The 26377-nt window shown below is 40.2% G+C and overlaps 2 protein-coding genes across 4 annotated transcripts; both read right to left on the minus strand.

Annotated features, from left to right (window-relative positions):
- Positions 1-329: 329 nt before the first annotated feature.
- LOC131446360 (TNF receptor-associated factor 2-like) lies at positions 330-12745 on the minus strand. 2 transcript variants are annotated; one of them, XM_058617533.1, is made up of 11 exons: positions 12527-12745; positions 8786-8995; positions 8589-8667; positions 7925-8023; positions 7683-7844; positions 7524-7598; positions 6903-6977; positions 5198-5770; positions 4765-4942; positions 4397-4545; positions 330-3423 (listed from the first exon to the last, which is right to left on the minus strand). In XM_058617533.1, exons 2-11 carry the CDS (start codon positions 8971-8973, stop codon positions 3205-3207), a joined length of 1797 nt encoding a protein of 598 aa, XP_058473516.1. In that variant the 5' UTR covers positions 8974-8995; positions 12527-12745; the 3' UTR covers positions 330-3204. The 2 variants fall into 2 exon arrangements, with proteins under 2 accessions (XP_058473516.1, XP_058473517.1); XM_058617534.1 differs by lacking the exon at positions 12527-12745 and adding an exon at positions 12304-12491.
- A 2801-nt stretch (positions 12746-15546) lies between these two features.
- LOC131446361 (GRAM domain-containing protein 2B-like) lies at positions 15547-25873 on the minus strand. 2 transcript variants are annotated; one of them, XM_058617536.1, is made up of 14 exons: positions 25658-25873; positions 25190-25315; positions 22996-23083; positions 22844-22913; positions 22653-22756; positions 22463-22558; positions 22299-22370; positions 21327-21407; positions 21104-21215; positions 20112-20228; positions 18257-18347; positions 18042-18146; positions 17826-17910; positions 15547-16087 (listed from the first exon to the last, which is right to left on the minus strand). In XM_058617536.1, exons 1-14 carry the CDS (start codon positions 25744-25746, stop codon positions 16049-16051), a joined length of 1275 nt encoding a protein of 424 aa, XP_058473519.1. In that variant the 5' UTR covers positions 25747-25873; the 3' UTR covers positions 15547-16048. The 2 variants fall into 2 exon arrangements, with proteins under 2 accessions (XP_058473519.1, XP_058473520.1); XM_058617537.1 differs by lacking the exon at positions 25658-25873 and adding an exon at positions 25477-25542.
- Positions 25874-26377: the final 504 nt, after the last annotated feature.

Raw genomic sequence — 26377 nt, forward strand, 5'->3', positions numbered from 1 at the left:
CAGTGTCCCAGGAGCAGTGCAACGCCTTGTTATATTCACCACGTCTTTCATTTAATTTTACTTAAGGAAATTTAATTTATGCTTTGTGGCCCAAGCAAGTAGAATGTGTCAGTATTTTATCAAACGCAGTTTAAAAATACATTTGCACCTCAGGACTTCTTTACGCTCTGAAAAACTGCTCATTTTAATTATAATCTAAATTAAACAAACCGTCAAGCTGAAACCATCAAACTTTATTACATACTGCATGTCCTTTTAGCATAATACATCAATGATCACATCAGAATATACATATATATGTATATGTGTATGTGTATATATATACAGTACATATATACATATACATACATATACATATATTTATATATATATATATATATATATATATGATTTCAAGGTACATTAATCACTCAACAAAATACCCTGTTTGGACAGACGACCGATACAAAGTGCACAAATAAAGCTGACTCAAGTCAACTGCATCATCACATTACGCAACTGCTGTTGGGTTTTTGTAGTAAACAAATAAATAAAAAATAAAGCTTACATTCAGAAACCTCAGGAGGGTTTGTCATGTTAGGAGAATTTCATGGGACAGTACTGATTATACTCTCTGGTGCTTAATGAAGTAGTGACCCCATGCATCATAGTTAGATGGCACACATGCGTGCACTCCCCCCCCCCCACAAACACACACACATCCACGGCCACACATACATACAAATTAAATATAAATATTGTATATTTGGCACCATATATTAGGCATAGAACACAAAATACAACTCGAAATACAACAGTTAGTAGTATATGGAGGTAATAGTATCTGATTTTGGCACATTACAAGAACACCCACGGTTTAAAAAGTTCATGTAATCTTCCCTATTACATGCTCAGTCTTTACTGAAAGGTATTTTGAGTTAGAGATAGAAATCACCTCGCCGTATAGAGCAATAATTCCTCAACATTAAAATGGTCTTCGGCTCACTGAGCCGCCATATTCATGGAGAGCTACTGACTACAGATTCCCATGTCAGTGACATCGAGTAATGTATGCTTAATGGCAAGGAAAGCACCATATTTTCCTTGGACAGTTTGACATTGGTTGCAGGTCTTCAGCGCCATAATGACTAATGTAAACACGTAGCAACCAATAAGCTGTTGAGTATGACCTCTCTAAAAACCCTTAAAGCCAAGATGTCCTTACAATCTAAGACATAATCATATATTGCACTCTAGAAGGAATCCTAAGTCCTTACTGCACAAAGGGGTTGTCCTGGCCTGTTCAAACCATCTTGACAAAAAAAGAAAGAAAACTCTGTATATAGATATAGAATTAATAAGGTATTCAGCAATACTATGTTTATTATAACATCTTGTGTATATTAACTTTGATATATAGATTATTTCAACAGTATGATATGAAAGATACATATTTATAAATTGCTATGAATATAGGCAGATGCCTCTGTTGAACAGACACAGTGCCAGGTATAACATAATAACTATTCTATGATTACGTCTTGTCATCCAAACAAATACAAATAAACGCTCTCACACGTGGCTCACAGAGTAAACCCGGCGTGAAACTCCATAGTGGATGTGAATTGAAGCCTCCCATGCACAGAGAGGTTTCAATACAGGTCGAGACTGGTTTTCAAACAGGCCAGCGTGAACCTTAAAACCTCAGCATGCATGCTAAGTAGGTAGAACAGCAGTCCCTGGTGGACACATTGAAAAATTACAGCAACATCTCTGTATTCTTTGAATTTTGTGTTTGGCTTGTGTCTTACTAGAAATATGCGAACGAATACAATAAAACACTTTGAAAGATTGGTCTGGGGCTGTATTTGAATATCAATATGCGGGAAATAAAGTAAACAATGGCCCGTCACCTACCTCAGTGCATTACAACTTCTTGTTTTCAGCCTGTCACCCTCCACACATACATCTACCTCATGTATATTTGCACCAACATATACATATATATTAGATTCAACATCAGTATTCTATCTCAGAGCAGCAGAAACACACACGCACTGTATACCGTAAGGAACAGAAAACAAGGAACGGACAATTCCGTCATTTCGTGGAATCTGTGTTAACCTCAGTCTGTGGCGGGGCACGGCACTATGCGTTGAGATGTGAGCTTAGTGAGCACATCCTGGGGAAAACTCCAGCGATGTTTGTTTGTCGGAGACAAAAACACATAAGTTTTATGCCTCAGGTTTGTCTGGCAAGCTGCCCTGACTCCTTGGTAACTTCACTGTATCTTCCACAGATGTACCAAACCACTGATCAGAACCACCAACCCCTATTCGGAACACGTACGCAACACTAACTTTACATGTAAATAGCCTGTTTCCAAAAAACATGCAGGCAATGTCCACCATCACGGATGGCTAATTCACTAACAAGTTTAACAACAAACGAGGAACCCTCATGAAGCTCAATCATATTAAGGAGCAATTTTATACTTAAAAAGGCCAGCAGCATGCACTTTGTGTGAAAAGAGGCAAAAATAAATGCCCGTAATCTTATTCATAACATAACTCCACGTTTGTCTATGCAAATTCACTCCACACTCCACACTGAGAAGCTCACAATATCCACAGTCTGCAAGATAAAAAAGCTAAAACTGCATCAAGCCACACTCTAAACTCTATAGCAAGTCTACTGCCAGCTTTCTACAGCGACATCAGAATCACCACTTACACTACCTGTAATCTACAATCCGGCCCCAACACATGTTCAGTGACGTCCCACTTATTCAGAAGTAGGAGATAAAAAAAGACTCTTTTCACTCCATCTTATCACGCACACCTGCTTCCACTCAACACTGCGCTGACCTCGCTGCACTGGTGCTTACGTCTGTGTCCTTTACCTTGTGCAGAATGGGACACTTTCATCACCTGGTGGAGTGGTGCTCGGATGTCAAAAGAAAACAAAAACATTTTGCACCCAAAATGTACAGCAATGACGGTGGTTCACGCATCGAGACCACCGGGTATGACGATGCCAGCGCCGCCTGGCCTGAGCTAACTGCAGCCTCAACCAGCGTACAGTTGCAAGCATGTTTGTCTCCCTATCGCCGCAGGAGGACAGTAAGATGCCTGAGCCCTAAAAGGAACCACAATTGAGCTAACGTGAAGCCGTAATGGTCAAAGAGCTGCCTGGTTGCCAAACTGTCCCACCCTGTGAAGTCACCTAGAGGCCGGTGAGGTCCACAATTGCCTTGATGAAGATGGTGTCGTCGCGGATGTAGGAATTCTTGCCATCGAGTTTGGAGAGCGGGCAGAAGAGTGGACAGCCGCTGGCGATGTTCATCTCGCTCACTGGTCTCTGGAAGGAGGACGACGTGACGTCAGGTCGGAAGGCGTCAATGATGTGCTCCCTGTTGCTCTGGTCCAGCAGCATCAGAGTCACCTGGAAACAGGGAAAGGGTAGAAAGACAATGTTTTCTGTGCATACTTTTGGTGTTACTTACTGTTGGGCATATTTAACAGTGACAGTGTATAGTGACATTTTAAGGGTCAACATGCAAGATTTCTCGGAAAAACAAGTACATCCGGTCCATAATCTGAGATAAAATGACTTGGTTCAGGTGACAAACAACTCATAAACAAACAAAACATTTCATAAACAGTTCCTAAAACTATACTGGTTCACTGAATAAGTACATTTTAGTAATTTATGCATTGTTGATGTATTGCTGCTACTTTATTTGTTTTTTATCTAAGAAAGAAACTTGATTATGCATGATTTATATATGATGATCTAATTCCCCTCCTTAAAGTTGCAGTATGTAACTTTTAAACACAAACTAATGTCTGTTAGATGCAAACCACTGTCAAATGACTTTCACACGATGCTGATTAAGCCTATCACCTTCAGATGATAGCGGTGTTTGAATACTGTGTCACCCAGCAACATTCACACGCTGCACACAGGAAATTTGTCATTTTATGCCAAGACAGATGGGTGCAAAAGCAACATCGAGCTAATAGAGTGAGATGGCTACCAACAGGTTGTAGTAAGACTGAAAGAACCACCCATGAAAATACAAATTTCATGGGGATAAATGCTTCCTGCCCCCTGCTCTGCTGCTGTATACACGTAAACGCTCACTCAGTCAGGTCTGATAGTATTTCTTGTTAGAGCCCTTTTCAATTGAAGGACGCAGCATAAAAATACATCGTTTCTGTTCACAACGACTAAACAATAAAGAAAAATCAGGCACTGCAGCTTTAATATACATACTTTCTTAGGCCAAAAATTTTTTCCAGCAGTTTTCTTGTTTGCTGTGGAACTTAACCTCAAACACGAATATAAATGTGGCTGTTTGGTGCCTGAAAAAGAGCTAAAATACATTATTTTATGTTCCCTTGATATCTTTTACCTTCTGGTTGAAGGGCCATTTGAGCAGGGCGTCACTCTGACCTCTCATCACCACAAAAAACAAGGACAGGTGGCTGCCACGCCCCGTCCCATCTCCATTCAGATAGATCCGCAGACACATCTTATAGCCATACTTGTTGGTGTAGAAGGCTGAAAGGGTGAAGGGGAAATTTAATCGTGAGAATTCTGCTATCGATTGGCTGATTAATTAAAAGTGATTGCAACAGGTTGACTTGGTTTTGAGAAACAGGGTCTGACCCTGATCATTATTCAGTTTAATCAGGTCAGGGGGGGTCTGACCACACTTGCCGTCATCTTTTAACCCACAGTGGATGTATGTGGATCATCTGCATTCATTTGCGATGTTACCTGGTGAGAACATGGCAGGGGCTCGACCAGCGATGGCGTCCTGTCTCTTTTTGGCAAAATCAGAGATCCTCCACACAAAGACGCCATCGAAGGTAGTGGCAGACATTTCCCGTAGTCGACCCTCCATCTCGGCTACTGTCAGGTCTTTCAGCCCCACTGTCCTCTCCAGCTGTCGCACCTGGAGGGGGATTTCACACACTCTACTTTATCAAGGTCTTCACGCAATCCTATTCAATATATACCACATATAATTGGAACATACAAACGTAACATAAATTGTGGTTTAATACATTTAGAATCATGAGAAAAAGAGGATGTATGGAAATAAGTTTCGAAGAATGTCTTCAGAAAAGAATCTGTGTGTAACTGTGTGTTCAGATATGAAAGTGTTACATCTCCAATAACTATGATAGTCATCTATTTCCAGTCCCACCTTATTACTCAGAGCCTCGATCTTATCCTGGTCCAGTTTATGCTGACGGTTGCTGGCCTCCATGGTGGTGGCAAACCTCTCCACCTCTCTGTTCAGGACGCAAACCACGTTTTCAAACGTGCCAGATTTGACCTCCAGCTCCGTGCACCTGCGTCCCAGCTCGATCACCTTGGTCTTTTCACTGTGGAGCTGGAGCTCCAACGCTGCACCCACTGAGCTGGGCAAAGGTGTGAAAGAGGTAGACACAGAGAGAGTGGGAGCTAGTGTGGGAGGTGGAGGGAGAGGAGCTGAAATGGGTGGACCAGGGGGGCCACTGCTGGAGGATGAGGAGGAGGCGGCGGCGGCAGCTCCCTGCACGGGAGGCCCAGAGGAGGTGGTGCTGAGCTGGGAGACTCTGGCCTCGAGCTCCCTGAGGGACTGCTGAAGTTCTACTAGTTTGTGTCCGGCGACTTCCAGTCCCTGGGGCTGCAGGCCCTCCATGCTCACTTTCATGCCCATGATGTAATGCAGCAGCAGGTTGAGGTGCTCGTAAGCAAAGGCGCGTTCATGGTCATGAATCTTTTCCTTCTCCACCTTTATAAAGGGAGGGAATACACTGGAGGTCAAAGTCTTTGTGTAGAAACGTTTCATGCAGGCATTTGTAAAGTTAGTCTTATACAAAGCAAAGTTTGGCCCTGATATTGTGTATATGCATGAGTTACATGAGGACATGCAAGATGATCCTATTCTATGGGATCAACCAATATGGGTTTTTCTATGGCCGATTTTTAGGAATCAAGGATGCTGATAGCCAATAACTGACAATAATTTGGCCCATATATTTAGCTGATTTTCCTTTTTTTCCTCCATCTGATAAAATATTACTTTTAATGATGACAAATATTACAAAAATTGCCTTACTTCAGTTACCAGTTAATGAACAACACTAATGGTTTGTCTCTCTAATCTACATTTTTTTGTCTTCACTGCTGTAAATTTTACATTTTCAATAGAAAAACAATGTATAATGTTTAAAAGTAAACAATATTAACTACATGAAACAGGTCATCAAAAACAAAAACAAAAACTAAGAACAATAAAGACCAACGCTCATTATTAAAAAATGGCAAATAGCAGCCCCAGTTAATCGGTCTACCTCTGTCTATGACCTGTGTTTGTCATATGCTGTGTGCTGTATAAATAAACCTGACTTGACTTAATGAAAAGAAGCCTCTACTGCAAAAACTCTCATTATTTCTGCTCTCCGGTCTCACATACACAGAGCGTGTTCACTCTGAACTGAAAGTAGCACCTGCACATTATGGTGCTTACTGCAGGGTTACGTTTGAAACTGTCCTGTAAAAGCAGCCACAATTGTCATAATTTCTTTTTTTAATTGCATACTCATGCCCATGGTGTAAGAATTCACTGTGCATGATTTATCTATCTGTATATTCAGTACAAGTCTGTCTCGGAAGATAAGTGAGATATTTGGTTATTATGTAAAATAACTATTTCAATATGGACAGTTGACAGTTGAATGAAGTTGAATAGTTCATCACTTCATATTGTAACTCTTTCTTTGGACCTTGACCTTCCTCCTCTACAGTATCGACACAAAATAACAAAAGTTATCTTTATGTAAAAGTAATACTGAATGTTTCAAATGAATAATATTTCAAACACTCAATATTTTAGATGAAATACGATTAATTTCATTACTTACAGACATATCACATCCCACCACATGGAATCGACACGGGGTTCTGAACTTGCTGCAGAACTTAATGTGGTCCACGTACTAGAGAAGACAAAAAACAACGAGACTTTGTAACACATAAGCAACAACTATACACACATAATAACACATAACAATAATAGTACTACTACAGTAACCTCTGTACATCAATGAGCTTATATTACATACATCTATTTCTCTGTAAATATGTTTGTTTCACACAAATGTGTAAATGTAAACTGTAAATCCATATTCCAACTACTGCCTTTATATTTAGTTCCTGTTTTTTTTTAACGATGATTGTGTTGTGCTGGAGTGAACTCTTCATTGTGCGTCTTTCTTTTTTGTGTATATCTGGGTGTTTATTGGTGTAGGATTGTGTGTGGAGGTCCGTTACATAAGTCTATGACTCATCATGAAACATGCTTTATTTTCTAACGTTGTGCAAGTGTGAAAATAGAATGAAATGAAATCAAGAATTAAATCGAGAATTGTATCTGGCACAGCAGAAAGAGTTGATTAATTAAAATAAACCATTATATTAGGCCTTTCAGTCCCGTATAGACGTGTTTCCATCTTTTCCAAACATTGCTGACAGAGAAGAATCACCTTTTCTCTGGGTATTTTCTTCTTGGCGCAGCCTTCACAGATCATCGGGTACTTGGGACAGATTTCATCATGTGCCTGAAAAACAAGGACAGTACACGGAGCTGCTGCATTGTGTCCGGGCATGACGAGCATCTTAAGTCTAAATAAATCATTTCTAACCTTGATATTTTTGAAGTGAAATGGCTCCTTGCAGTACTTGCAGTTGAGCGTTCTCTCCGGGCACTCTCGCTCGTTATGGCGCTCCTGCTCGTTGAAGCGGATGCATTCCTTACAGGAGGGGCAGGGGATGATCATGAACTCGCAGTTCCCCTCGTGGCTCATCTGTGGGGGAGCAGAGCTGAGCGTGAGCGCCTGTGTACGGTCAACAAGTGGGTCGAAGTCGGGTCACAGTTCACCCTCACCTCGTACTCTTTGACGCTGCCTGTCCACGTGCAACTCTCGTTGATACAAACAGCTGTTAGGTTCTCAACTTCCCTTCGAACGGCGTTGTCAGGAAAAGCCTGAAAAAACAGAGGATTCGGCGTCACACTGTGCCAGTGTGTGTTCACAGAGCCTCCCTGTTTGATTGTTTAAGCTGAGGGAAATGTGTACATTTAGGATACAGGGTAATGTATATACTGGACGTGCATTGGTTTATTTTTCTTTTCCTTATCAGCGGAGCCTCCCTCAGAAGTTTAACATTTGTCTGACATGAAGGAAGAGCCAGATTACTAAACAAGTCCTCGAACAGCAGAGGCCGAGGCGAGTTCATTCTCTGTCAACACAACGTAACAATTTCCATGCACTATGCCCATTGTTTGTAAGAAAATCAGTGTAGACGAAGGTGAACAGATGAGGCAAGAACAGATGTGGTGGAAACAACAACAACACAAGCAGCAAACTCTATTTTTAGTCTGCAGTTTCTCTTCCTGTGGCTTCGGAGAACTTCTTGTAACCTTTTGTTCGACGAGAGCTAAGAGATTTATTGGTGTGTCAGAAGAATACACACATATGTACAAATATATATAATCATACTTTGTATACAACTGCTTTTTCTTGACACAGTAACTGCACTTTGATACTCACACATCCTTGTTTCAGAATCGATGTAGGGTCCTCAAAAATCTCTTCTTTAATGCAAGCGTTGCATTTCTGGGGTCCATTACTGGAAGAAACATAACAACATGTGCTTAAATACACACATCAGATACCAAACGGTGGGAGGACACAGTGCCGTGCTTAAGTAAGTCATCTCTGAAAGCTGCGCTCCCATAACTGCCCACCTCACTGTCCTGTTGAAGCAGTAGGAGCAGAAGCGGTGTCCACACTGGGCCTGAAATGGTCGTCGGAGTATGTTGTGGCAGCAGTTGCACAGGTGCTTGTCCTCCAGCTTATTGCCCAGGATCTTCTTGGGAAAGCCGGGTTTGTTGCTCTCCATGGACGAAGGCGGGGACGGCTCCTGTGTGGCCATGGTGTCTATTCACACGTCACACCTGGAGAAGAAATAAAACATCAAAACACGAGCAAGAAACACACTCATTTCGATGAAAATGAAAAATTACAAATTACTAAATGAAGTTTCCCTGGTATGGTTCAATATTTCCAGGACAGGCACTTCTATATTGTATTATATTAAGTTATGCCATATTATATTTGATTACTTTCCCAGACAGACTAACATGACATCACCAAGCAGACAAAAGGGCATCTTAACTCTGGCTTAAGGGAAAAACTGAGGCCTGAACACAGACGCATGCAAACGTTTCCTGCACCATAAGACATTAGATGTAATATACAGAATATCATATACATTAGGACTGAACGATTTGGAATAAATATCTTATTGTGATTGCGATATGATTAGCAATATCAGAGGGAATGGCAATTTTTACATCATTATTCTCATTTTCATTCGAAAAAACATATTGAAAATGAGTGATATTGTGATATTTGTGCACATCTGTGAGAAACAACACCGTCCTCTTGAGTCTGTAGAATAGGATGTGTACAGATCAAGACAATCATTTGTCTAAAATCATATTTTGGCTTCCAAATATATTGCGCCTCTTGCGATTCTAAACCATCCATTGACCCCTTTGTGTCCTGTGGATGTTTCCCATCAGGAAGGAAGTGTTTTTATCACCGAGAGCAACGGTGTATTGATTTGCAGCGACTCTTACTTCTCCAATGACAAAATGTTGGCAAAGTAAAAACTCCGACCGTGTCCTGCCCCAACAGCCTCCGTCTCCTGCAGAAGAGTAAGTCGCTCTTCCCTTTTTCCCCCCCTTAACGCTAATGCATCACGGTCATCAAACTTGTGCTGTCGACCGCAAACCTTATTAACTCGAGTGTTTTCCATCGAGCCTCATGCCGAGCCACTCACTGTACCAAATGAAACACCGGCCATTTGAGCGTCTTTGTGAGCGAAGCTGCCGCCATCTGTGCCGTAACCGTACACCCTCTGTCAAAGTCACTCGCATCTTTTCAGAATCAAATGGGCTTGCTCTGCTTTTATTTATACATACTTTAGAGGGAGTAAGATTGGAGGTTAATTGCTTGACTGTGCCATGCACCTGTGCACATTCCTTTCCTTTCATTTGTCACCCGTCTGTATGCAAATCACACAATGTCTAATAAAGGTGCTTTTATAAAGAGTTGACAGTGGTGGCAGAAGTGTTCAGAATACTCACTTAAGTGGCAGCAGTATTCAAAACTTTCAAAGACAATGTTCTTCATGCATCAAGTGTAAGTAAAAGAAGAGCTGCACTCTACCGTACTTAGTATAAATAATAAGAACATGTTAAGTAAGGGTGACGAAGGTTAAGTGGGAGCTTATGCTGTGAACAACAACAACACTATAAACTAAAACAGTTCAAGGCTACAGTGTGCCGCGAGTACGGAGCGAGCAGAGTCTGACACAGCAGATATTCTATTTCAGAGACGCTAATATGCCATTGATCACAGGATGTAGACAGAAACAGAGCAGAGTAAACCTGTTAGCCTCTCACTCTGCTCAAACTCTACACACCCAGCCTATGATGTAGCAGTCTACTCAACCGTGTTTATGAGCTTTCTTTGTCAGGGTCTGTGATGATCTGACTTTATTTACTTTACACTTTCTCTCATCATCGATAGCCCATCATTGTTTGGAGGTTATGTTTTTTGGCCATGTTTGTCTGTGAGCAGCGTTACCAGAAAAGGTCTGAGTGGTCTTGGCAGAGGTTGGTTCACCGTGAGTGTTTTTCTTGCTGAGGTCATTTGGTCTGTGAAAATGTGTCAAATCTGTGAAAAAAAATCCATTCCACGCTTCAAAACCCAGAGGTCAAAGCATCCACCCAAACAGTCCAAACGCTTTGTTTAGCTCGCAGTCACAGAGGACACAGACGCAGTGACGTTGAGGCTTGAACTGGTAAACATGCAAGTGGATCAACAGAGCATTTTAACGGTGTCGTTGAAAATGAGAGTTTGTGAAGGCTAAAATCTTGATTTTGAATTTACTTCAACCTTTAAGGACAACAAAATGTGTTCTTTCTTTGCTGACAAACTTTATTCAAACCCTCGTTTCCACTCTTGGCTGTTAAGTTTCACCTTGACTCCCTGAGTCCTTTTATGATATACACTCTATAAGTGTGAAAGACCTAAACACTCTGCAGTGAGAAACATTGTTAATGAACTGACTCACAGTTTCTCAGATGAAGTTTGGCACAAAGTGGTGAGACATAACCCTGAGCCTTTGGTAGACGCTCTTTTTAAGTCCTCACAGCGGGGTAGTGGTTAGTGACCCAGCTGCACCACCCGGTCAGAACAACAAGGGCCTTTCTGCAGTCCAAAAACATGCAGAAGTAAAAACAAAATGTCTTTCAGCTTCTGAATTCGCATATTTTATTTGGCAGATATGTTTTTATGCCGGATGCCCTTCCTGACACTGTCCCAACCCTCCCATTTATCCAGGCTTTGGACCAGTTGGGGTCAATTTCGAGTGTCCAATTAACACAGAGCAATAGGGATTGGGTATCTTGCTCAGGGGTACACAGCCCATGACCTGGCACGGACTGAAAGAGGCAACTCTTCATTCACAAGCCAAGTTCTCTTTCTACTCAGCTATGGGCATGCAGAGGTTAACTGACCACTCTAAATGGCCTGTCGGTGTGAATGTGAGAGTGAATGATTGTTTGTGTCTGTGTGTGTCAGAGTGTGACCTGCCTTTCACCCTGTGTCAGCTGGGATCGGCTCCAGTGACCTCACGTGGAGGATGAAGTGTTGGAATATATTTGTCAGGTCTGCCAGTGAAAACACTTTTTTACCGTTAAATAAAGGTTCATTAAAGTGATTTAAGATTTCAGCTACATTCTTTAGCAAGTGAGCCAACTTTTCTGGAAATGGGCTTAGGGAATAAATAATAACAATAAGCCAATGGTGATTATTTGATGAAGCGGTCGAGGGCGATCCTTTAGTGGAAACATTTTAAAGACCCAGTGAGCCGCGAAGTGTGTCTGCATCCCGAGTGTGACATCTTCTCCTCCTCTGATCCTCAGCAGCACTCAGTCCCTCAACAGTTCCTCTGTGTGGCTGTTCACAGAGCAGCACAGCCAGCTGGAAGGCCCACACCCTTTGTTTACATTTGCACTCTGCTTTCATGGCTCCCCGTAGTTGACTTGGCACTAAGTGATGATGAGGAGGAGGAGGAGGAGGAGGAAGAGGAGGAGGATGACGACGGCGGCGTTGGTGATGATGATGATGATGATGATGATCACCAGCTGCCTCTCTTTATAGCCGAACAACACAGGCTCAGCAAGCCTACCCAGTAACGATGCTGACAAATCGCACAGCCATTGTCTCTCCTCCGCTTCCATCTCTCCCTCCTTGTTGCTAAGCTATCAGCATCCTCTGCTCAGAAGTGGTACCCAGCCAGCCAGCCAGCACGCGGCCACGCCCCTTTGAAATCCGAGGCTCGCAGCCTGCAAGAGACCATTAAGTGGAAAAGCAAAGCAAATGCTGCTGCAACCAGCGGAGTTTGCACTTACCAGCGTTTTTAGTCTAAACTGTCATCGCGTGCAGAGGCTGTGGAATCTCTTCTCCCCGTGGCAGCCGGACGCTCGTGCACTGTGCCGCTGTTACACGCGCTCCTGCAGCCGACTGGACGTGTTTCCTTCAACCTTAGCCACATAATATAGATGTGGTCCCCAAAAGCGACGGCTGTTATTGTCCAATATCGCCATTGCACTTTCAGACTGGCTCTTACGTCATGCGGTGGGCGGAGCACGGGTTGATAGGCAGACAAGCTGTGCAGGCGTGGACGTCATTGGTCCAGAATTCACGAGTGGGCGGATGCTTTGTTAGAGAGCACAATAAAGGCAGCAGACAACATGGTTTACAAATGCACATGACAGGAGTCTGTTTTTAATGATGCTGCTGTTGTTGTTGTTGTTTTCTTTGTTTCCTACTGTTATGGAGGTTTTTTTGTATCACTTTTGCACAAACACAGAGTTGCATCATGTTTTTTTGATTTCATTTTTTTTATTCCAAAAGGTGTCATCTTGTCATTTCACACACCATATGAAGTGTTAAACGTGATGAAGGGCATCTGCAAAAGCCTTTTTCTTTCAGCGGAGTGTGTGCAAAATGTAATAAATAAATATTACTTCTCTTCAAGCCCTAGGAATGTATCCGCATCTATAAAAGGTACAATCGTCGTGATTCACACACACATTCCTAAGTGTTAAAACTGGCGGAGGAAGTCGTTATACATCTTCCTTGGAGACGACATGGTTTCTGCACACTTCTGAAAATGATGCTGAATAAATCAACAACAAAAGAAACTGGTCTACCAGTTATTATGATATCTATGACTTAAAGGGACCAACTCCTCATTTCACACACATGAAAGGCAGCCAATGAGTGTCTCGTCAGGTCAGGAGGGGGCTTTTTTTTCAGAGGAGGAAAAAACTGTTCAGTAAGGATGATCATCATATCACAATATTCCATCATGTAATCTTACTATTAGGTATTCATAATAATAGATCAATAATGATACAGAATAAATAAAATAATAAATGATGTATAGGAATGACATACATTAAAAACATACAGACAGAAATAAGTCATAACCGTCACCCCCAAAGTCTTCCTATCTTTTCCTCGTGATGAAAATGATAAATAAATGTTACTGGTGTAGGCTGTTTCAACCCTTATGATTATTATAATCATTACCTTTAGTTTTTGTGGGAAGTCTTAATATCCTTTCTGTAAGAGGACACTTTATGGACACTTGTGGTTTATGGAGTCTCAAAGTAATGTTTGACTACAGAAAGCACTCAGAGAGCACAAACCTCTGCCAAGGACGCTCAGTTTCCCACATGGTCAGTTCTGGATTATGGCCAAAATTGAATAATTTCTCCCTTGGAATATGGCCACATATAACATATCCCAGAATATATAAACAGTATCTCTTAATAGAGAGGTCTCAAACTCAAGGCTTGTGGCCCCCCCCCCCCATCGATATCTTGTGGCCATAAACTTACTTACTTTTAAACTCTAAATTACATTTATTAAATGTATTAAATTCAACATTTCAGTTTAAATTACTATTATCGATGTTATTATTGGTTTAACCCTGAGGACAGGTAGCATTTAGGCAGCTTTTTTCTATTTCTATGTTAAAATGTACATACAGACGTGTTAAGAATGTGCAGTATAGAGTGATGTATATCCTTTTTTCTCAGCACAGCCTATAGGCAATCTAATGAAAAAGAATTGTTTCAATTTTCACCAACTATAGAAACACACCTGAGCAAAAAGTACTCCAAATCTTGTGAAATTGGAAATATGTCACAGTTCAAAGTTCACTTGGCACCACCATCATGTTCTTTTTGTGAATTATATATCCAACACCTTTCCTTTGAAATGGTGCGCAGTATCTGCAACATCACGAGGGATTATCAAGATATCATTTAAACTTTTAAATCACTGAACACTTAATTTGTCCCGGATCTATAGTGACTATCTATACTTAAACAGGCTGGCATAAACAAACACATCCTACCTCTAAATAAAGAAAAAGCTCACTCCTCTTCAACCTTTATGATTACAGTCACAGCCTTTGTTTCTTCTAAACAACAGATGCTGAACTAAACTTATAGTCGAGTGGCACTAATTGCCCGGCCTTCATTTTTAGGGACTGAACCACGACAGTGGCCACAGGTCTGAACCGCATCATCATACGACCGCTACATCCCAGACAGCTGCAGCTGTGGTCACATAAGCCCAAAATATTTGCTCCAGAGGTTTGGAGGTGCTTTCTAACAACATGTAATTAGTCGAGGTCACGCGGGGACTGAGTGAAAAACAGTTACAGTACAATAATGGTGCCAGGGTCAAAGTGTTCAACAGGGACAATAGGCAGATGACTTTGTATAATTATTGTTTACTGTATTCTATTCAGGACGCACTGCACAAACAGTGCATTAACACACAGCACTGTAGTATTTCATATATTTTAATTTAATGTCTGCAGCTGTCAATCTTGAAAAGTAACAAATAAAACCCAAAAAACGTATGAAAAGTGGGATTATCGGCAGTAATCGTCACTGTAAAAGTCTTTGGAAGTTCATGTTAACGGCCATTCGTGAGAATTTACAGCCAGCACAGAAAACTGCCAGGAATTGACGTGGAATTTCAATCTCAGCTTATAACTACAAATGTACATTTGTATTCATAAGCCGTATACGAGCGCCATTAATTCCTGGTCTGCTACGTGTTGTGACATAGAAACGCACACGTCTGGGATTAAAAACCAAGTCGCTGAGGTTCGCTATTGCTCCTGTAATGATTAGCAGCACTTAAAAACGACAAAAACCCAAGAGAGATTAATGTTAAAAAAACAAACAAAAAAACTAAAACAAGAGTAAAACGTTTTAAATATGTAAGTAAATAAACCTACAAAGTATATATACAGTATGGAATTAAAACATAAAGTGTTTATTGACCAAATAATCCTGGCTAAATTGGCTACATACTATCACACAAACAACACCTCAGTCAATGATATAAATACATGACATAAATATAATTTATTGGTATTTTGATTCTAACAAAACATCATTAGTACAGCACAATTTGACCTTTGCTCTGTGGAGACATACATGTATATTTATATATATACTGTATATATAAATATATATATATATGTATATGTACATATATATCCCACTGTTCTGAAATGTATAATCAAAGACAAAAGCTACACATTATTGCTTTCCTATCCCTAACACTGGCACGCACACACACACACACACACACACACTTAACTCTACACTCAGTTTCTGCTCTAGCACAACTTTTGTCTTGAGAAAGACTTCAAATATAAAAGAGTCCTGAGAGGAAAGGAGGACAGATATTGCACGATTTATATTAAAGACAACTCTCTACACGAGTCGTCCACACTTTGGCATCAGATCTTTTTTTCTTTTTTTTTTGACTTAACCTGATCACTGCTGTTAAAGGAATGTGTCTCATAAAAGATTGAGCTCTTGTCCAACAGTCGTCCTTTAAGTTCCTTCAAGTAGCTTCTGGAGGTTCTTTTGGATCTGGAATGACAAGAATATTAGATATGTGAAAACATCACAAACCTGTGACAATGCTGTGAGTGGAGACGTTCATACAAAAAAACAACTGTGAGCTTTTCGTGTACGTTTTAAAAGGTGCAAGAGCGGCAACTAAGGATTATTCTCATGGTCCGTAAAATGTCAGAGTCGTCTTAAAAGCCCAAACAAAGAAAACAATACATATATCATTTAAAAAGCTGAAGCAAAGTATTATTTTATCTAAAGAAAAACGACAAAAAATGATTATAAACTGAGTTATTTCTTGATTGGGTGAAGTGACCTCCTGGATTCATGTTGTCAACTTTGAGAGTTTCTACTAATAATAGTACAAACACGATTTAAAGCTTTAAATGTGCTAGTAGGTGGTTGTATTTATTTATTTATTTACTTGTGTATTTTGACCTCAGCACAGAGCCAGACTAACTGGTTCCTGATGCTTCCTCTCATGATGCTATAAGCAAAGCAAATCCAGAGAAGCTTCCAGCCTTAGGCTTCATCATCATACAGGTATAACATGCAAAAATGATTCTATGAACAAAAGAGACACCTGGTGTTTTCTGAGAGCCAGGAGACTTCTTTTATTTTACTTCAGGTCAAGGGTTTTTTATGCTCTTTCCCCGTGTGTGCGTGGGTTTTCTCTGGTTTCCTTCCACAGTCGAAAAACATGCAGATTTGGGGATTAGGCAAATTGCAGTGAGTGAAGGAGTGTTTATTTGTGTTGTTTCCCTTCTGTTTGTTTGTGGGTGTTTACGTTTTGGAAAGATGATTAGCATATTTTTGACAGTGAGAGACGCCCATATGTGAGTGAATGATTCTTTGGGGCGGGGGGGAATTTATCTTATTTGAATCTTAAATCAATGCATTTTATTGTATTCAAGATTTAAAGAGTCATTAGACAACATTCCCATGTGTGTTACTGTTTTGTCACTGTCATTAAAAAGACTTCAGGTCAGAACACAGGTACTTTTCCCACAGAGATAGAGTTACAATATGAAATGACAGGATTCTCTTTTGTGTTCCTTTGTGTCGTAAGTTGGACCGAAAACTACATCTTAGTTGCCAAGAGGGTAAAATAACACAAAGTCAGTCAGTTTTAGCATCCTGATGACAAAGTTCAAGACACAATGTTGTCTAGTTCAGCTTTAAAATGTTTCATTTACTTCATATCTACTTTATTTGTTTTAAAATTGTATTTATTTAATTGGTTTAATTTCTCTTCCACCACTTGGTTCTTGTGTATTTGTCTCACGCTGCTTTACTGCTCACATTTACTCTGTCTTAATGTCAGCTTGTCAGTCCCAACCTGAACGAAAAGACAATTATAAAGGACTTATAAAGGAATTATAAAGGTTTGACTGATTGAAGGTTAACTTTTTTTCGTCATTTGCAACATTATTTGACAGAACTGGTCTGATTTATACAGCAATACTTCACCGATTTGCATGTAGCTTTGTTTTACTAGAATAGGGGTAGTATTTCTTTTATATTTCTTATGCCCCTTTTTGCTTATACAGCTCTCAAAGATATTTAATAAGTATTTCTATTGGTTGGCCACGAAATATTGATTTGTGGCCAAGAAATAGAGTTTTTTTTCCACCTTGTTATGTCTGGGGCTCTGTAGATTGTGAGTTTTTCATGTTAAATTTGTGTAAATAGACATAACATATTAAATATAATATTAGTGATGTTATATCGTACAGGTTATTAAAACGGGACAAACCTTTTCTATCTTGAACAGGTTGGTGGAAAGCTCTCCATAGAACTCAGCGTTCAGTTCACCCTGGGACCTGTGGCTCAAGGCATGCCTGCAAATAGATTTGCACTGTGATGACGCACACACACACACACACACTAAATGAAATATGCGATATCGTCCGTGTGGAGAGGAGCACTCTATCTTAACATCTTCTCAACACACTGTGGTTTACACTCTTACTCGTTTCGAATGCGCTCCCCCATGGATATCAGGGAGTTCAGCCGGTGCTCAAGAGCCATGATCTTGAAAGCCATGTAACAGGAGGACAAGACGAGAACACTGACTCTGTCCGGACACACAGACACAGTGAGAGATGAATATTCAGACTCAGTCAGGACGCAGTGTCTCCGAGACATCGCACAACTCATACTCTTACGTCAGAGAGCGGTACTCACATCACCAAGTAGATGAGGAGGATGGCGAGTAACGGCATGGACTGTGAGGATTTGTCTCTGAATATGACTCCGTGGTCTGTCTTGGCCGTCCCTGGATATAACATAATATTTCAGTTGTCATAAAAGTGTATTTTACATAATGGAAATTAAACAAAGTGGGATAATAAATGATGTTGAACGACTTTGCCCACACACATGAAACAAAAGGAGTATAGTTCATTTGCGTTAAAGGTGACATGAACATATTACTTTTAAAGGGGTAATTCCGGCTGTAACTTAACAATAGGCTCACCTAAAGAAATCCATGCCGGCTACAGTATATCTGAAGAATATCGTCACTGTTTGTGTCGACTTCTGCCTTATTCAGTGACCTTGTTTCACTTAGGTGAATCTAAAACAGCTAAAGGAGAGATTTCAGACACTGAAGTCCTGTACACTGTAACATTAAAATGCTGATTTTTTTCTATGGACTTTGGCACAGGGAGTTAAGTCATTTAGAAACACAAACTTCAGTTTCCAGTAGGAAAATGATGCCTAACAACAGTGAGACATTTCTCAACATACACTACTGTATATGGACAATGCTTTGCTTCCAACTTTGTGACAACAGACCCTTTTCTATGCCAACATGACTGTGTCCCAGCTCAATGTAAGGACTATAAAGACTTGGTTTGGTGTGGAAGAAGTTGACCGGCCTGCACAGAGCCCTGACCCCATCCAGCACCTTTGGGATGAACTGGAACAGAGATTGTGAGCCAGGCCTTCTCGTCCAACATCAGTGCCTGACCTCATAAATGCTCTACAGAATGAATAGACACTAACTCACAAAGAAACACTTCATAATCTTGAGGAAAATCTTCCAAGATGTGTGGAAGCTGTTATGGCTGCACAAGAGGGACCAACTCCATATTAAAGTTAAAATATAAGTATTTGAACACATCATTACAGTCCCTGTTGGTGTAATGGTCAAGCGTCTGAATACTTTTGTCCATATAGTGTTTCACAGATTGGAGCAGATGTCATTTTATTAGGTGAGCCTTTTGTTAAATGGTTATAAAATCAGTTTTACACCAAGAACCAACACAATAAATGATAATATAATGTATAAAATATATATAATTATATAATAATTATATATATACTGTATATATATATGTACAGTACATAACACATTTATTAGACCACCACCCAAAGCCACAGCTGACCTAAAAAATGTATTTAAAGAAATCATATTTTATGTTTCAGGTAATGGTTAATACACCTTTATGAAGCTCTTTAACTGAAATATTTTTTTAATAATCATAATTATATATATATAGTATATATATAGACAATATAATTATATATAATAATTATAGTATAATTATTATTGTTATCCATGAATTTTCAAATGTACTGTTTTACAAAAACATTGGAAATATGGTGAAGTGCATTATTATTTCTTGATTAAGAGGTCAAATTACAGTTATTTACTACAGAAAAATCTGTTTTAGTGCTTGAATGTTATGCTTGATTAATTTCTGACTTCTCAGAGAAGAAGCCCAGCGAGCTGGCTCACACTTGGGCATGAAAAGGTGAATTGAGTTTGTTATTTGCCAAATGAATAACTATAGTTTTTGAAAGATTTCTAATTTTTATGACACATATGTATGGATTTAACTTGGTGGCAGGTGCACATCTGGGGATTCTAGGGAATCCCCATTTCTGGGGAGCAACAACTGGTGTTTGGAGACAACCTCATACAACCACCCTCCAAAAAACCCTGAACTATTCATTTAACATAGAAAAAAGGAAATGATGAATACATTCACAGAGGTAGTAAGAAAGCATCTTTTCACTCGGGTTGTTTCAGTACCGTTGTTGAGGGCCGCTCTGTGTTTCTGGCCTGGAGTCTGCAGGTGAACGTCTGCGTGGACTGAAACCTCTGTGCTCTTCGTTGCACTGAGGAACGTGTCTGGGACGCTGGTGAAGTCTGCTCGAGTAAACACACACACACACACACACACACAGAGAGAGAACCCGTGACACCAGAGCAAATATTCGCTTAGAGATGGAACAACACTGTCTCGCTGTAAAGACTAAAACAAAAGTAATAATCTGGAGATTCCATCGCTGTTGTGCGACCAGTTGTGTTCACACGAACAAAAAAGCAAAAGGTCAGATTTCACTTGGCATCATGCCAGCTATGTGCCAACTAAAGACTGTCTGAGCCGCACTGACACCAGACACCCTCAGCACGTACAATAAAATGTGTACAATAGATTAAGTTTGCTTTGTTTACGTACACATAAACTGTACATGGGTGTGTCAGGTGACGCTAAACAGGAAGTATGGATATACAGAATGGAGGTGAAAGGGCAACTCCACTGGTTACAAAAAAAAATCTGAACTTTGATTGGACGTTGGATGTGGGAATATGAGCCTATTACGCACTTTTAAATCGCCTTTAAAGACACACCTCTTCTCCTTGGCCTTCACTTCAGAATAAAAATAGTCAACCCGGCCACTTCTGTGTAGTTTTTACCATTTTACTATTATGTTATGTCACAATTTTTAGCTGTATTTTTATTGATTTTACGTTTTATACCTTTTATGTTGCAGAGTTGACTTGACTTGACTTGATTTACAAACTCAGAAATCATTTTCCTGAGGAGTTAATGGTCTCAATCAGTAGTTTCAGGCCTTTTTAACAGACAATTATGTCCATTTTGAAACTGAAAATAGACAATAAAGCATAAAACTTTAGCCAAATCTCAAACCTAGCGGCTTCAAATTGGACTTCAGCGTCTCATGGGTGACCACTTGATAAGGACACACAGTGTGGTATGATACTGAGGGAGCACACACCGGTTAGTTTGTCATAATCCGGAGTCCGAGACCCAGAGCTGCTGCTCTCCATCATCTCCTGCCGTCTCTGTTGCACGACGCCGTCGAAGTCAGAGAAGTCTCCAGAAAGATCCTGCAGTGCACACGCAGAGAGGATTGCATTGTAATGTACTGTATATGAACAATAAATACATCCAGTATAAACATCCCATAAATAACATACACACAAAGATCCCCGACCTACCAGGGGAAGTGACGACGGGCAGCTGACGCTCAGGCTGTGTTCAAAGGAAGAATTAAGAACGCTGTTACATTTCTGCTCCACCTGGAACGACAGCGTTTACATTTCAGTATGCAGAATTTATAATATTTCATTCTTTTGACTGCTGTTTGACGCAAAGCAGGTTGTGGAGACATTTTACTGAAAACAATACACACCAGTCGTGCTATGCATGTTTTAAGTGATGACATTAATCGTATTCCTCTTATTAACAGTGTTGTTGTTTTCAATTGTATTGTGATATTGTGATCGTGGGCTACAGAGTTCGTCTAATGCAGCGAGACATTTTCTCAGTCCTCTCGAGCGGCACCTGGCTTTGGAGTTCTTACACACTTTTCCAACACACTGACACTACACACAGATTAGATTAGGGAACTGACAGTAGACTTTTCCGGAGAATAACAGGAATGACTTCTGCTGACTACTGTGTCCACACACACACAGCTCCTCTGGACGATCTCTGGAGTTCAGCACACACCATAAAGCAACTTATGCACCTGGGTGACTTATGTTTCACCCTGATTCTCTTCTAAATCGGACACTACTCCCATTCAGTCACCATATTTATCAATTACTCAGTGGTCTTATTTTTCCAATTTTAGTCAGTCAATTGTCCCTTATTTATTAGTTAACGTACACATTTTTGTTCTCAGAAACTTGATAAAAGCTTTTTTTTTCATGAAAAAGTTCATTTTTTATTTTAATATGCAAGTTTACTGTGGTTCAGAAAAAAAAATGGAGATTGGTGAGACAGAGGATCAGTGTTCAGCAATCCCATGGATCATATGTTATACTTTAAAATACTTACAATTTAATAATACTAAAGATCAGCCAAGGAAAAACCCCTATCAGTTGACCTATTTACATTCATTCAAGCAAGAATGAGCAAAGAATGAACGGTAGATGAAATGGTCATCTATAGAAAAGGTTGCTCACCTCCAGTTGAATGCAGATGGATTTCAGAAGTTTGTAGGTTGTGTTTCGGGAGAGGAACGACACAAACACATGCTGGAAAAACATTTACATTTACAATCACTCTTCAGGTGTTTCATGTCAAGTTGTGATGAAAAAAGTATTTTCTCAAAAAGCCATCTTCTTACCTGATCACTTGCAGTTTCAATCACAAGGGCATTTGGCACTAATAACGCAGTTTTGGTTTTTTTGATAAACGTCACGGACACGACAGGGATTGAAATCTGGAGGCGAGTCAGAGAAGACGATTCAGTCACGAGACGTTAAAAAAGAAACCTGAAGAGAATTCATTCCTTAATCCCGACTGCAGCGTCGTACCTTAGTATCTCTGCCAAAGACTTTGGAGTGGAAGCAGATCCAGTTATCAGAGACAAACATTTTGCCCTGATATAACATATCCTTCTGCAGGGCACAAGTGTAACCTGTCGGCACATGCAGCATTTCACGTTAGGATTACCAATCTTACATTTCTGTGCCGGGGGGGGGATTTTAATCTCACTCACACCTACTTTGCTTGAGTGACTCATCTCTGCTGACTTCTTTGAACAACTTGTGATAGTGTTTATTTGTCTTTGACAACTGGGAAAAAAAAAAAAAGGTCATTTTTGGTAAAAAAAAAAGGGGAAAAAATGTGACTGGCTGAAATGTAACGTGTTCATACCTGACCGGGCTCCGATTTGCTCCTTTGAAACTTTGCGTCAAAGTCACTGGGGCTCAGCATTGGTGAAAGCTGCTCCACTGGTTTCAGTCTGACAGATAATAAAAAAAAAAAGGTTGGCGTTAGCCGTTGAGTGCTATGGCAACAAGACACGACAACTGGACGAGCAGCAGCAGCAGCAGCAGCGGAAACTTTATACGCGAGTTAAAAGTCAGAATTTGTAAATAAGTGGGAGAGTAAAAGTCTTATGTCTTAAGTCATGTGGCTCTGCAAGGTGTCACCTGTGTTTATGCAAGTGCTGCTTACACAGCAACGGCAACATCTGCAAACAGCTTCTCAGTCATGCAGGTGCACACTAGCTATGAGGAGTTATACTGTCGTACTGTGCTGTAATTAGAAATTAGAAAAACGCCACTCGCGATGGCTCCATCTTTCTAATGCTTTACTGATATCACAACCACGAGTATCTAACGATAACATCCGTCTGATACAGTCCTTTCTAAATCCTTTAAACTTCTGAGCTGTCATGTCAGAGACATTATGTTCCGACCGTAAAACAAACACTCCGCTCCTACAATGGAGAAATAAACAGCACACATAATTAGTGTCATATCGACTCAGGCCTCACATTAATCAAACACATTTATTTATTTATGCTCGTGCAAAGAATGACTCTATACAGTAGAAGCATGAACAATTCTTTGCCAACACACACACGAGCTGATGCCACCAGGAGTTTGTTTTTCTCCCAACACCGGCTTCTAAACAAATGGAAATAAATCTTTTTTTCCTTTTTTATTCCAATAAAACATTTAACATTTAAAATCACCAATTCATCTGTATAGGTTGTCTCTTTTTTTTCTTTTTTCTTTTTGTCTTAAGAGCTTAAGTAAATAATCAACAGAAAATCCAGTCTGTCTTCACATGTACAAATATTTACATTTTGCTGTGTTTGTGCCTGCAGCTAATCCCCTGAGTGTGTGTACGACCGTCCAAAAATCCAAACACGGTTTCATTTATTCCATTAAGAAACATGGAAAAATCTTTTTTTTTAAAAACAAATAAAAAGCTAGAAGAACAGTTTATGCTTTTTAAAAAAAAATAATAATAATAAAATAAATAAAATACATATATACGACTGAATTTCCATAAATTGACCAACCAGTTTATCCGTGACGCTGTAAAACCCACAACCAGAGGATGAATGACAACACAGTCGCTTGAACTATTCCACGAGGAAGTGATTGCAACTGATCTGGAGTTCCGCTGTACTGTATATCTCTATTTCATGTGCATGGAGAGAGTCAACGATTATTACATGCACACACCTGAACCTGTGACCATCGCAAAACACAGTGAAAGTCTGGGAGATTATGCAGAAGGACGGTGTGCAAGTTACTAAATGTCAAATCTCAAAACTCTATAAAAATCCACATGCAATACAATAATCACTTTTGGATTTTTGTCCCACAATTACCTTGAAACTTAAGAAACATTAGGACGATAGTAGAAGGGATGCATGATATTGGACTTTTTGCCGAGGTCATTTAGTTACTTCTGTAGTGAAATGAGCATCAATATTTTGCATGCTCGTGTCACAGCAGATGGAGATAAACATTTTGTTCACTGTGCAAAACAGTTGGTGAGAGAACCAGCATAAAAGTCATATCAAGGGATCTTAATGTCATTGCTGATATCCTATAATATATTTTAAAGCCAATACCAGCCAACTACACTGATATTGTGTTGATAATATTATATTTATATATCTTTGTTAACTGGAAATCAGCCTATGCTGCATCTTCATATGTGTTGATGCTGTTGTTATCATCGAGTTTTTGTTTTTTCCTAGTTTTATTCTTGTTTTATTCTCACTTAGTTTTAAAACAGCGGACTGACAAAGGACTGCAGATCTAAAAGAGCCAAAGTGGCATATTCACATGCTCATGTCCTGACTAAAATGAATAAATACGCCAACACCATTATTTCATATTTATAAGTAGTGGGTTGGTTATAACACATTGCAATAAGGTTGTAATGATTATAAAGCCGTTACTTATCAGATTATTATAGTATTTGTCTGTAACTGAGCAAACCAGTGAAAGCTGTTGTTTTAACATTTAATAATAATAATAACAATAATAATAATAATAATAATAATAATAATTTTTATAATAATAAAAAAGCATATATGCACCTCAGGCCGGTTGTTTTCCTCCTGCACTCAGATGGATCAGACTCGGTGTCCACGCAGCGCGTGGGATCTGTTTTTGACCTTCCACGCCTCCTCTGTCTCCTCTCCACTCCATTCTCCGGCCCAGACCTGGACACACAAGACAACACCGTGATCAGCTGCGTGTGACTCACCTGGAAACAGGCCAACAGACAGGAGCGGGAACACACACACACACACACACTGTTCTTCTCTCCAAGTGACGCACAATAACACATTCAAAGCAGAAACTTAATATGAAAACTTTCAACCTGTACATGAACCACAACTCCAGCCACGTACGCGTCAGTGTTTTTTTTTTTAAAAAAAAAAATAAGAGTTAAGAGTTAGTTCAATGACATGCATGCAAATCCCCACAGTGTCTCGGGCCTGGTCGCGTCCTCTTCAGCTGGGAAGCAAACCAGGCCCTTCCTCTCCATCTTATCCACTTACGTCGGCCGATTCCCACGGGAGTTCAAGAGTTGCTCCGGTGCGGACAGCGGGGTCAGAGGTCTGTCCGCCGGCTCGGCCATCAGTACCATCTGTTTAAGTTCATATCTTGCACCTCGACCCCATTTGGTTTCCCGCCGCAGCGCCGCAGAGAATGTATGGAGCGTTTGGAACGGAAAGTTAGGGAAACAACTCGACTCCTCGGCCCGAGACAGAGGAGGAGCCGGGAAAAGGGGGAGGGAGCAGCAGGGAACACCAGGAACAAGGGGGGGGGTGTGCTGTGGTTGATAAAGCACCTGAAACCTGACGTAAAAACAAGAAGTGATAATCCGCCTCTTTTTGATTAAAGACTGATCGTCTTTGCAAGGAAGCAAAACTGAACCAACACAAGGTTATGACAACAAGTTTGGACTGTGCGTAAAAACCGTGCGTAACGGTGCGTAATTGTCCTTTTTTAATAAAAGTATCACTTTGTTGGACAGTGAAGCTGTTCGTCTGCGTCCTGCACGTTTAAAACTTCATGTTTAAAACTTTCATGTTTAAAACTTCAATAAACATCAATGACTCTCTGCTGTGTACTGGAGAGACGGGTCCAGCAGGGGGCAGCAGAGCCTTGATGATGTAATGACAGTGAGAGTTTTTTTCCCTCAGGTGACCCTGGCAACAGTGACAGAACATTTTACTTCCAGGAAGTGATCAATGCCATAAAAACACAAAGGATAA

Source organism: Solea solea, chromosome 19 (assembly GCF_958295425.1).
Source record: "Solea solea chromosome 19, fSolSol10.1, whole genome shotgun sequence".
In the NCBI taxonomy this organism is placed as follows: domain Eukaryota; kingdom Metazoa; phylum Chordata; class Actinopteri; order Pleuronectiformes; family Soleidae; genus Solea; species Solea solea.